Source organism: Maniola hyperantus, chromosome 20 (genome assembly GCF_902806685.2).
Source record: "Maniola hyperantus chromosome 20, iAphHyp1.2, whole genome shotgun sequence".
NCBI classification, from domain to species: domain Eukaryota; kingdom Metazoa; phylum Arthropoda; class Insecta; order Lepidoptera; family Nymphalidae; genus Maniola; species Maniola hyperantus.
Genome location: NC_048555.1, coordinates 13,023,161 through 13,037,292, shown reverse-complemented (window position 1 = coordinate 13,037,292; position 14,132 = coordinate 13,023,161). Strand labels below are relative to the sequence as shown.

At 38.9% G+C, this 14,132-nt stretch overlaps 2 protein-coding genes across 5 annotated transcripts in view; one reads left to right on the top strand and one right to left on the bottom strand.

Annotated features, from left to right (window-relative positions):
- Positions 1-14,132, top strand: part of LOC117991625 (protein prickle-like) — a 363,781-nt gene that overhangs the window by 316,150 nt on the left and 33,499 nt on the right. The window lies entirely within an intron of this gene.
- Positions 302-4,498, bottom strand: LOC138403756 (uncharacterized). The gene is made up of 2 exons (XM_069505539.1): positions 2,364-4,498; positions 302-488 (listed from the first exon to the last, which is right to left on the bottom strand). Exons 1-2 carry the CDS (start codon positions 4,433-4,435, stop codon positions 302-304), a joined length of 2,259 nt encoding a protein of 752 aa, XP_069361640.1. The 5' UTR covers positions 4,436-4,498.

Here is a 14,132-nt window from a genome sequence, read left to right as displayed (position 1 = left end):
ACTGGCAGGTCATAATGTAAAATTTGCATTAAGCTATTACAACTGGGGTAAGCACTGCATTTATGCCTCTATGACCGGCACGCCACTGCGAGTACAGTGGCGAGTCAGTGTCCTCGGCCGAGTACTCGGTTGGTATAAACACTTTAACGAGTGCAATTTCGCCGCAATTTCTCAGCCACAGCACTGTCTCGGCCGAGTGACATTTTACTGTCTCGCTTCACTACTCGGTAGGTGTAATCTGCCCATAACGATCGCCATCGACCGAGTTACCGGGCGACTGGTCGACCGTGGGTAGTAGCCATTATCTCAGCAACATGAGGCTAGAAGCGACGTCATGTGCCTGCCCCGAGCGCTGCGCGTGCGCACAGCTCCGCTGGTGCAGCTCGCAGCAGTAGGCCCGCGTGAACCCTTGCCCGCAGAACTTGCACTCAAACAGCTTCGGCAGTCTCCCACGTGCGGCCAGCACGTGTCGGCAGATGCAGCAGTCCCTGAAGTTAGAAAGACACGAAAACTACACACTCAGATTCTACTCCTGTGCTCAGATCCTAGATCAATCAAATTATTTATTGCTTACTAGCGACTTCGTCTGCGTGGAATTAGGTTTTTAATAATTCCGTGGGAACTCCTTGATTTTCCGGGATAAAAAGTGGCCTATGTCACTCACCAGTTCTTTATTTATACCCATGCAAAAACCACGTCAATCCTTTGCACCGTTGCAACGTGATTGAAGGACAAACCAACAAATCAACAAACCAACAAACAAACACACTTTCGCATTTATACTGATTTAGATTTAGGGGTGGTTCTTAGACATATTGCAGATATTATATACTTACACCCAAATATCTCATATACTAAGGCATGCAATATTTTCAAGGTGTACCCAGAACGCTAGTTAAAACAAAGACAGGTGGCAGTACTGATTATTATTGATATGATACCACAAAAAGAATAAACGCGAAAAAAATGTCTTATACTTTGTAAAAATTCACGATATTATATTGCAAATAAAACATCTGACTGACGCTAGAGGTCAACGAACGTTGCGTAAGTAGGCCACAAGGAGTCAATGCCGTGTCGTAGGTGGGGCATCGACCCCAGTTTTGCACGCTATACATTGCGGATTTGAAAAATACCGAATCACTAAAACTACAAAATGAGGCAAATGGTTATTGGTATTGGATTGTGTTTAGATAGTACTAGCTTATGCTCGCGACTTTGTCCGCGTGGACTACACAAATTTCAAATCCCTATTTCACCCCCTTGGGGGTTGAATTTTCAAAACTCCTTTCTATAATAGCTATCTGCATGCCAAATTTCAGCCCGATACGTCCAGTAGTTTGTGTGCGTTGATAGATCAGTCAGTCAGTCAGTCAGTCACCTTTCCCTTTTATATATTTAGATAACAATAACGCAACAATGCATTGTAGCCAATAGTGAGCGAGCGTCAACCAATCAGAGATGATTGCGATCGTGACATTGTAGCTGTCATTCTGCCGCAATCGAGCAGCAGTTCAAAGATACACATTCAGTCTGACGTGTCATAAACATCATTTAATATGTCACGCTTGTGTTAGCTTTACAGAAATGAAGACCTGCATTATCTACTAATGTAGTTTGTGTGTCTGTATTTGCATAATTGCCCCAAAGCACATTACAGATCGGGCGATAATCTCGCTGCGCAGGAAACAAGAAATTATAACAGCATAATACAATTCACTCGTTAATTTATATGATTTATATTTTATTTGTTTTCCTTCGCCGTTAAAACAAGCGATATTTTAATTGCTTAAAACGCACTTAACTCCGAAAAGTTAAAGGTACGTGCCCGGGATTGAACCCCTGAACCTCCTGAATAGGAAGCCGGCTTGGCTATCACTGCTTTAGTCTAGTTGTAAGGAATCCTGTAGCCTGAGAGTTCTCCATAATGTTCCCAAAGATGTCTGAAGTCTGCCAATCCGCACCGCGCCAGCGTGCTGGACTACGGCGTAAACCCTTCTCATTCTGTGAGGAGACCGGTGCTCAGTAATGAGCTGGCGATGAAATGATGACAGTGGCGACAATCCAGATCTGTTTCTATATAATGCATAAAAAATGACTTCTCACGCGCCATTTTAACTTTGTGTCAAATTTCATGTGAAAAGTAAGATTTTAATCCCTATTTAAAAGGTGAACCGTACTTTTGACATGACAGTTGACCCATAGAGTTAAAATGGCGCGTGAAAAGTCGTTTTGTATGGATTATACATCTAGTTGCCGACTACGGCTTAAGCCCTCATTTTGAGAGGAATCCGTACTCAGTAGTGGGTCGGCGATGGAGTGACCATGATGATGAATTGACCATGTTTTTTTTATTTACTTACCTCGTCTTTCCTAGATTGTGCTCTTGGATGTGGTCGCTAAGTGCAGACGGTTTATCGAAGGCGGTACCACAAATATTGCAAATGAAATGCGACTCCTCTTTTTTTACCGTTTGTGGAAAAGGGAGCAATGCTAAGTAGGAATGGTAGCTAATATTCTGAACATTAGATAACAACCGCATTAGCGCCTCCGTAGAAACTCTCAGCAGAGACAAGAAGTTAAAAGGATCTGTGTTCACAGCTATCGTCATTTTCTGCATAGGCATATGCTCTGGAGTACTGATCTCTTCGATTATTTCATTATTACCACCAGTGTGTTGTTTAGACAGAGATTTCGTTACTTCTGTAGAACAATCTCTTGTAGGAACTTCAAATGTTATATTTACAGAACACGGCTGGCTTTTAAAGAGCCTTTCTTTTGAGCAGAACTTGTCGATTTCTTTGAGTATTTCATCTATTTCCGATGGTTTTGGCGCCATACAAGGGTAAAAGTTAGAAGCTTCAATTGTACTTTCAGAACTGTCATTTATTTCACCACTAAACAATTTATCTGGTCTTGCTGTTTCAATCTTGCCAATTGTATCACTTCTATTCATATTAATTTTTTTATTTGTATTGTTATTTAATTCACAAGTTACAGGAGCAGCTTTGCTTTTTCGGTTTGACTTTTTGTTCAATTTGATTTCATCGATAAAATTATTTATACAGTCAATTAGGGTTTCGAGTTTATTTTCTATATTTACTAAAGAAATGGTTGTCACGTTATTTTCAGCATCTTGCTGTTTTTCTTCAATGTTGTTGTCAGATTCAAAAGTTTGTATCAATGCATGTATTACCGGATTTACGGTTTTATTTGTAGCCTTATTTTTAAATATGTTTCCATTCAAATAATTATCTGTTTGAACTGTGGCACTTTGAATACAAGTCTTTACAATATTTTTATTATTATCATTCGTAAATGAATGCTTCAAATTTTGATTTTCAGCTAAATGCCTCTTGTAGTAGTTTTTATTTATGAAATTATTTTCATGTCTGAAATTGTTATTACTGAAACGAGTATTCCATTTTTTTAAATATTCATTTCTCTGTCTCTCTCGTTCCAGTATAATAATTCTGCCTTGAGATGCAGTGGGATAGCAGTATGAGTTCGTACTATAAGGTGAGGAATAGTGATTTGAATATGCTTGAGGTTTACTTACATGTGGTCGTCGATCAGTGTAATATGTTGGTTGAGGTGGAACATAATATCCTTCATAGAAATCTTGTAGTAAATTGTTACAAGGTCTAGATTTTCGCCAAGCAAATCTGGTATTATTATAATCGTCAGTAGTATCTGGGGTTATATACTTTTCTGGTTCGTGTTGCTGATGGATCCACTGTGGTTCATTGTAACTAGCACCGTGCTTATTTTTTAAGTCATTTATGAAATTGTTCCACTTCACATATTCCCTTTCTCGCTGTCTAGTGATTGCTAAATTTTTGACTAATCTCTTAAGTCTAGAGTTTCTTTCCAATGTTTTGTATATAAACTCTCCATTGTAGAGACTTGCAACTGGGCGGCAATACGTCGTTTTATCAGCATAGAACTTTTCTCTTGAAGTTAAACCTGTTTGCTCATAAACATTTTTAAGATTGAAATTATTATGCTCTTTAAATGTGACTGTATGTCCAATATTTTCATTTAATGTAACATTTGGTTTCGTTTCGTTACTATTAATTACAGAACCATAATTATCCCTTTTGGGAGAGGCTGTATAATACTTGGGCTCAACATAATTATAAAAATTGTGAATAGATTGTGTAAACTCTGCGTTTTCGTTGAACAACGCTTGTTCATCCATTTTCTTCATTAAATTTTGATCGCCTTTTGTTTTTAACTTTGCATCTTTATATTTTTTTATAATATCATCTACATCTACACTATTATGAACTTGGTTTGTAAGTCCTCCACTATACTCTCCTCCCTCGTCAAATGTTCTAGGGGTTACATTATTATCTCTTACATTATAATTTTCAATAGCAATTGAGTGTAGTGACGACCTTTTCTGTGTATTTTTTCCACTTTGCGTATCCATTTCTAATCAAAACAAAGTAAGAATTTAAAATTCATCACAGAAAATTTTATGAACTAATTTTGGCATGGTATGGTCAGTTTTGAAGTGACTTTAATGACAATATTTTATTTATTATAAATGAGTTTTGAACAGCCATAAATTAAAATGAATTCTTTTTTGATAATACTTTTTCAAACAAGTCTCCCGTATTAGTGCGGATGGCCCAAGAATGTTGATATGGTAATAAATTGAGATTTTTAAGTTATAACAAAAATGCAAATAAACACGTCGGAGTCCTAATGCGCCGCTAACGAAACAATGTATTGGTGTTAAGGACCTTCACATTTGCAGAGGTGTGTGTGGCCCGAGTTTGGCCTCATCGTGATATGTTCAAGGTACTTAAACTAAGTCCGCAAGAATTGTCTAGGTTCCGTATGGTATTACCAACATAATTTAAAAACAATTCAAAAACTCATTCTTTATTGTGATATCAGGTTCAAGACGTCATTGCTATGGCACCTTCTTTCAGTCATCCTCGCAAAATCACAATTGTGATTTTGCGATGTATAGATAGATAGATAATGTATTGTGATGGATAGAAGCAAGCATAACTTTGCGGAAGTCCTTGATATGTCGGTCTCAACGACCGAGACAACGCTCTACAAATCTGCTATCTGCTAAAGGTCGATATACATTACTTTCTGCAGCGTACTGTACGCTTTCTGATGGTCACTTGCTGAATTTGCAACACAATGATGTAGTGGTGATGATTAATTACGTAAACTTAAAACTAAAGCTACGGGGGCTATACTCCCGAGTACTTTACTTAGTTCACCACGGTCCCCTAATCTGTGATAACACAGACCACCTAAAACTGGGCCCATAAAATAAAAATAATATGATAAAAGCTGGGCACTCGTAACTTACGCCTTATCGCCCGCTGTCGAACCGAACACTGCAGGAGCGAGCTGCCTTAATTATAACATTAAATTAAAATACCTACTGTTCATTTAAATTCCTTTTACCTGCTGGTGGCATTTGGTTATTGCTTTATCTTATCAATACCATTCGTTTGTTTATATTACAAGATAATTTTGATCTTGAACAATAAATGATAAGAGATTTGGATGCCAAATTCTAGTCTAAAAGCAATGCTTTGCCCTTGCAACGTAAATCTTGGTCGTCGCATTTATGACTTTCTTTTTCGAAAATAACAATTTTGAAAAAAGATAAATCTTGGTGGTCATTGAAAGGGTCTAAGCATTGTTCAAGTTTAGCTGAAAATAGTGGAAATTAAATTACGCAGAGATACTCTCTACATTTTCTATATATCTTTTCAATCAATCAACCTGCTTGCGTCTACTGGACATAAGCCTTCTCGAGAGCGCACCACTACACAGTCCTCCACCTTCCTCATCCACCCACATCCTTCTTGAGGTCGTCAGTCCAGCAGACTGGAGGTCATCCCACACTGCGCTTGCTGGTACGCAGTCTTCACTGTAGAACACATCTGCCTCAGCGGCCGTCGTTTTTACCCACTCCCAGTGTCATTTTGTTACTCCAACAGATTTCCTCGTTACGGATTTTATCTTTTTTATCACTTTTAGATTGTACGTACACAAACTTACTAACATCAAATCCTTATATGCAGACAAGTTCAGACTTGTATCAGACTAAAAAGATTCTTCAAGTGTAAAAAATATTTCCATCTCTATTCATATACCATGATAACTAGACAGGAGTCCGATCCCCATTCAATAACGTGTTTTTATTTTATTTAGATTGTAAGTATGTTTGCATTTTTATTAGATCCCTCAATGACACGCCTCGTTCGCAGGTTGTCATACGATTATGTAAATGCTCCAACAGAATATTCATTGTTAACCAACCCTTGTACGTTAACTTTATTTTCATTGTCCCGGGCTGTCTCTTGAACTTTTGAGGTCCGACATGACATCCCCGACGAGTTCCCGACGATGTCATTTCATTTTCATGTTCTATTGTCATCTAAATATTCTGGCAGTCTGTGAGCCTTTTCATTATAAAAATGTTATTTTATTATTTATTGCACATTGTACCTACCTACATCATCATCATGATCAACCCATCGCCGGCTCACTACAGAGCACGGGTCTTCTCTCAGAGTGAGAAGGGTTTTGGTCATAACCTACCACGCTGGCCATGTGCGGATTGGTACACATCACACCTTTGAGAACACTATGGAGAACTCTCAGGCATGCAGGTTACCACACGATGTTTTCCTTCACCGTTAAAGCAAGTTAGCGATATTTTAATTGCTTAAAACGCACATAACTTCGAAAAGTTAGAAGTGCGTACCCAGGATTGAACCCCCACCTATCGAATAGGAGGCGGACGTCATCACGGCTCCTCTATCAGGCATCAATAGTTTAACACAAATTATTCAAATGATTTTCAATTATTAGCCTATAAAATTTTATATAGCCACATTGCGTCATAATCAAACTGCTTTCATTTGAATTGCAAATTAGGTATCTAATTCAATAATCCCTTTCTATTATGCTTCCATAAATCAACCCAAGGCAACACCATAATTACAGACACTCATACATAAAAACCCCTTGTAGCTATCCAGCCGATTTCCCCTCCGCGACTTCAATAGTAATTCAATTACCCTTCTTGATGAACAAAAGTCATGTAAACAACTCCCGAGGAGAATAAAGGACGCCCTTCAAAGGGTCACCTTATAAAGTAGATGCCCCAATAACTTACCCTGCGGTACCCCCGTGGCCCGTACCGTTTAAACTGCTTACCAATTACCATGTTTCTTATAATCTTATTATGTTCGATATACATTACGTCTTTATTCAGAAGAAATAAAATACGTGGACGTATAAAAACTCCATTGGAATTCCAAGATTTATTACTGTTATACACAATCAAAGGCTTCTTAGTAATCAATTAGTAATTTGTTCCTTACCAGACGGAGCCGCTACGCCAAGGTGAAGGTCGGAGCACGCTGAGAGGCGTTGCCATAGTGAACCTCGTTTATAATGATTGCTGATTTATAATGATCTACGTATTCAATCCACTCTAATATTATAAATGCGATTATTTGTCTGTTAGTTACCTTTTCATTGCGTAACTAGTATTGATGAAGTAATGCACATAACTTGCATTCTATTTCCTGTCTGTAGAGCGTATAGCCTAAGGCCCTGACTAATAGAGCGTTCGATTAGAGCTATTTAGGCTAGATCATCTTTCAAGCCTAAAAAACTAAAGATTTGTAGCGAATATAAAGTCATACTTAGGTGTTTACTCAACAACCACACGGTGGTTTGTTGTATTTTAATTGATCAACCGCTGCACTGATCTAGATAAAATTTGGTTGTAGGCTGCTTTTTGTGGATCCTCTTTTGACTTTGCACTTGTGGATTTTAAGGTCTACAATTTACATCTCCTGAGGATGCTCCGGTGTCGGGGCAAAACGTGCGTCGAGTGTGTTTTGGGATTTGTGTGGTGCTGTGGCTGGTTTTTCTTGCGTGTTTAGCAGTGGAAGGACGGGCGGTGCATGTCGCATGCGGACAGCGGATTATAACAAATTGAGCTTTTGGTTCATTGTATATCATGGATTTCAGCAAAGTAATCAGTCAGTCTTCAGAATATTTTTTATAGCTACATATGCTTAGCATAATATGTAGCTATGCTTGCGCTCGATGCGCGCTGCAATCACTCGAAATAGTAGGTAGGTAATGATGCACTCTGTGTTAGGGTCATATACTATATTTGTATCGGATAAATTAGGTACTTAGGGTGAGATCTATAGAGCGCACTCTGACTTTGCTTAGACTTAAGACAGAGTTTAAAACGAGACAGAGCTATATCTCTCACATAAGTCTGTCTCGTTTTAACTCAATCTTAAGTCTGAGCAAAGTCAAATTCAGACTATTTTTTTTGATTCTATACACAATACACTGTTTTCTTGTAAAACTAAGGCTGAAATCTATACAGATTTCAGCCTTAGTTTTACAAGAAAACAGTCGATTTGAAAAAAACATGAACTCCACGCAGCTGAAGTCGCCATCATCATGTAGTATGAAGTAATTGTATGAGTACTCCTTGGATCTATGAGTACTTTGGCCAATAATTGGAGTAATTTGCTTATTGGTTGGCAATGTATGTAGATTCTAGTATTTGTAGAGACGTCTATTGAAAGGCAATAGGGTGAAGGCATTTGGAGTACACATCGTGAAACTTAATGAGCACAATGATCCAAATGTATTTCTAAAAACTGTAGTTATGACTGACTAAAACTACGTTTACTTAGCAACAACAACATGTCCCACTAGCATCTCTTTCTTTTTATACCCGACTTCGTCCGCATGGGTTTAGGTTTTTGATAATCCCGTGGGAACTCTTTGATTTTCCAAGATGAAAAGTAGCCTATGTCACTCTCCAGGTTCTCAACTATACCTATGGAAAAAACCAAATCGATCCATAGAAAGAAAGAAAGATTTTGCACGATAAAACAAAAACTATTGTGTACAAAAATAAATAAAAATCTTTTTTAGAATTTGCAGATAAAGCCCTTTCATTTCATATGATACCCCACTTGGTATAGTTATCTTACTTTGAAAATTGAAAATACATTTTAATATTTTCTTAAATGATGTAATCACAAATTGACGGATTCCAGATGTATTCCTTTACTTGTGCTATAAGCCTACCTATCAAATTTCATGATTCTAGGTCAACGGGACACACCCTAAAAATCATAATTTAATTCAACCGAATGAAACGAAAATGAAGAAAAAACACGACGTTAGGTTCGGCGCGACCGAACGAGACGAAACTATGTCATTGTATTACCATAATGGTTTGTCTACACGCTTACACGATTGTGCTCTAGTCGGAGGGGTTTATTTGATCTTATTATTCATAGGTAAGCACCATTGTATCGCGCCCAGCTTTAGGGTTCCCGCAACTTGGCGCCCAAGTCGTTGACGTAAAGAGTCTTGGTGGTTTAGTAGGTAGGACAGGACATAATATAGATTTTCACCAAGAGGTCACTGGTCATGTTCCCCTTCAGACATTTATCTAAATATCGTATATTGGCTGATCTGATACTTATGTAAATATCTAAAAATATAAATGGAAACGGTGGCTGACTGACTGACTGATCTATCAACGCACAGCTCAAACTCCTGGATGGATTGGGCTGAAATTTGGCATGCGGATAATTTTGTTCTCAAAAACTATTTTATCTCCTATTCCAAAATGCAAGCTATAATCTCTGTGAAAAAATCTATCAAAATCGGTTCAGCTGTGAGAAAATTTCCAATCATCATCATCATCATTGTCATCAACCTATCGCCAGCCAACTACTGAGCACGGGTCTCCTCTTAGAATGAGGAGGACTTAGCAGGCAATAAACTGCCACGCTGATCCAGTACGGATTGGCAGATTTCACACACTTTTGATTACATTATGGAATACTCTTAGGCATGCAGGTTTTTCACGATGTTTTCCCTCACCGTAAACACCTTAGTCAGTCAGTCAGTCAGTCGCCTTTATATAATATATTGGGTAGTATAAATACATGCAGAACCCATTCAGCGAAGGCGGTGCTGACAAAGTTTTTTCACACCATGGGCTTATGTGAGGAATGCGAAGTCGAAGAGATTACCGGAGTCCGGGCCGGCTCGTTGCCATGGTTACCCATTGTCATCGCCATGAATGAGTACAGCCATTGTGAGTTTTTTCGACAACCGAATGTAAGATATGGGGCATCATTTGTACTTGTTTATTAATCGTGCCGGCGAGTTGTCGTGGATTGTTACGTGACATGCTCTATCCATGCGATGTTTTAGCCTTCATGGCATTCCGAAAAGCTATTTTTGATTTGGATAGAGAGGACTATGCTTGGAGTTTCTCTACGTGTTCAAATCAGAAATGAGAGAACTAGAGTAACCGACATAGCTCAACGGGTTGCGAAACTGAAGTGGCAATGGGCACGACACATACGAGTAGTTAGTAAAACCGATAGACGTTGCTATCCCAAGGTGCTGGAATGGCGACCTTGCAGCGGAAAACGCAGCGTTGGAAGACCCCCCACTAGGTGGAAGGACGACATCAGACTAGTCGCAGGGAGGCGCAAGACTGTGGCGTGCGGAAGTCCCTACAAGAGAACTATGTCCAGCAGTGGACGTCTATCGGGTGATGATGATGATGATTTTTGATTTATAATGGTACCAGTAGAAATAAGTTTCTACACACTTCCTAGGTGGCAGATAGAGTTGGTTCCTAACACTTTTCAGTTTTCAAACTGAAACCGGAACCAACTTCCATCGCTTGAACTTCTATAGGTTTTCCGAAGTAGATATATGAACTAGGAACTAGGACTTTATAGATGTATGATCTCCACGATCAGGTGACCTAGTGTAGAGACGACTAGTAAACGACGCCGTTAGAACCTTTTTTGTTATTTCAGCTTCACAATCCTTTGAGCTATGTCGTCTACTCTGATTCTCCTACGGATCGCCTCATTTCTCATTTGATCACGTTGAGAGTTCTCTTCATCACCCGCTGAGTGGCTCCGAGCTTTCTTATGAGGCCGTCAGTTGGCGACGGTGTCTCGTATCCATATTTCATCACTGGCAAATGTTACTAAAGTAATGACGATTTAAGAAAACAAGGGGAAAACCATAGATGTCACCATAGCGTCACAAACACGGCTATCGGCAGATAAGCTGGCTCCCACGGCCCCTGACGCCCTGACCGTGCACGTGAAACATCACTGTTTCAGCGAACGAGCTTATCTTTCACTAGCTCGTGTCTTATTTACCTATACGTATATACATTAAAGCTATGCCTACGTCATAATATCTGCATGCCAAATTTCAGCTCAATCCGTCCAGTACTTTGAGCAATGCGTTGATAGATCAGTCAGTCAGTCAGTCAGTCACCTTTTCCTTTTATATACATATTTAGATGAGTCTGATTCCTAATTCCGTGGTTATACCTACGGAAATCTCCACTGGAGGCTTTAATTATCCATATTCATTAACAAACTTATCGAAAAGAATTCATCCAATTTAGTTTGTAATTACAGAACTCAAAATCAATTACGTTTCCAAAGTCAAGGTCGGGTCGGTACAGACTACAGATGCTGCGCATTCCACGCGGCGAGATAAATCTCCACACAAATAAAACGCGTCCCTAACACGGAGTACGTTTTAGCTGGCCTTATAAAAAGGAAAAGGTTTTTAGGGATCCTGGGCTAAACAAGAAAGACTCTAACATGAGAATTCATCCTCCATACTAATATTATAAATGCGAAAGTTTGTCTGTCTGTCTGTCTGTCTGTCTGTCTATAGGTGTTGGTCGGATGAATGGGATAGGCAGAAAAAAGATAACGCCTAAACTCTAACGACAGCCATCTTTCAGATGCAATGCAAAGGTTTTACCTGAAAGATAGAGCGGAGGGGGGAGGAGGTTTTTAGTCCGTAGGCCATTGTGGAGTCGGGCATGCCGGAGGCATCCATGAGGATTTTCTCCTCCCCGAACGAAAAAAAAAAAAAAAGGTGTTGGTCCAATAGACAGCCACGGAACCCTACCGTACGTGGGATCCGACACAACTTGACCGGTTTTAGTAATATACCTACCCAAAGGTTTGGTGCTTCGCCACGCCCACTAATACTAAGTTGAACTGCGTAAGATAGTTGGATTTATGGTAATTAGGTTTTCCCTTGTAACCCATGGTGGCATCAAGAATTTACAACATTGGTTGAGGGTACGAATTGGCCTCCTACAGAACACGGGTCTCCTCTCAGAGTGAGAAGGGTTTCGGCCATAGTCTACCACGCTGGCCATGTGCTGACGGCAGACTTCACACACCTTTGAGAACTCTCAGGCATGCAGGTTTCCTCACGATGTTTTCCTTCACCGTTAAACGAGTGATATTTTAATTACTTAAAAACGTACATAACTCCGAAAAGTTAGAAAACTCCGACTTCCGATTGGAAGGCGGACGTCCTAACCACTAGACTACCACAGCTTTATAACCCTTAATAAAAGGTAAAAAACTGTCAAAATAAATCATCAGGTAAGATTAGCAGCTTTAATATCTATGTACCTATGTACCTAACTACCTATTCAGGGAATGCGATCCGCAAAAACTCTAAAGAATTTTAATCGAAACTCCAAGGGTCTGACCTCTAAAGGATTGTGTTATCAATTATCATAATTTTGAAGATTGCTTTTGGCCCCACAATTGTAGGTATACCTTCATAATTCCGTATTTGACAACTAGTCAAATCAGTAACTTTTTATCAAACGTCAAAACGCGCACTTAGTATGCGAGCTACTATGAAATATTGAAATGTGACGTCACAATCATTTGACGTGCCTTTTTTTAGTTTAATCGATAATTTAAAATGGTTATTACACTCAAAACTAACAAAGGACGTAGATTTTACATATTTTGGAAGACCCTGTATTTTAATAATCACTGAGAAATAATTTATTTTTGACACAGGCAAATACCCAATTTGAACAGAAACAAAATTTCAAATTTCTGATTTGTCATCTCAATTACCACGCCACGGCAAAATAGCACGGCATTCTCACCACTGCACTATAAGGGTTAACCTATGGACGATGCTTTGTTTATGTAATGAAAATGATAAAACTAAATCAACACCAAACCAATCAATTAGTAACCGAAAGATCCAATTGGATTAAATTCCACACAAAAAAGGCCTCCAGACACTCATCCCATCTTTAAAGCAAAACCAATCTTAACAGCAAAAACATAAAGTTGATTTTTCGTTGAATTTGACGGTGAACAAAAAACTAATAGAAAGGCAATAGAGCCTCCACTTTTAATTATCGTTTACCGACCATTGTCTAAGCGTAAAAGATACTGATAAAAAACTGGCCAAGAGCGAGTCGTGTTCTGTATGAGGGTTCCGTGTCACCATGACATAATAGCGGTCTTGGACTAGGTACCTACCTACTTAATTAAGATTTTAACTAAATAGTGTTAAGAGGAGGAAAACACTTTAATTGAACATTGTGATCATCTTGTTTCTAAATTCAAATGTCATAATAATATATCCAGTAATTTTCGATAAAACAGAATTATGGTTGTGATAGAATGACAGATGCAGATGGACAGAAAGACGCAAGAGAAATCCAAGGGCAATCTAGGGTATAAAATGGAGAAATAAATCGATATCTATAGCTTAGTTTTCGATCTAGAATAATCCATCCATCCATACTTCCATACCATTCCATTCCATACATAAATGCGAAAGTGACACAAGTGTGTCTGTCTGTCTGTCTATCTGCTAGCTTTTCACAGCCCAACAGTTTAACCGATTGTGATGAAATTTGGTACAGAGTTACCCTACATCCCGGGGAAGGACATAGGCTACTTTTTATCGCGGAAAAATCAAAGAGCACCCACGGGATTTTAAAATCCACGCGGACGAAGTCGTGGGCATCACCACTTAATAAAATAATTATGTCGTTAGGATGGAAAAACGCGTGAGAAGTGTAACCTGTTGCTCGATTTCGGTAGATGACAGCTACAATATCACGATCGTAATCTCCTCTGATTGGTTGACGCTTCCTTACTATTGGCTACAATGCATTGTTGCAACAAAAATCGCACAAATTCAGCCAATCACAACAATTGGTATTGTAATAATGATTGATGCAGTTTTTACGAAATCTA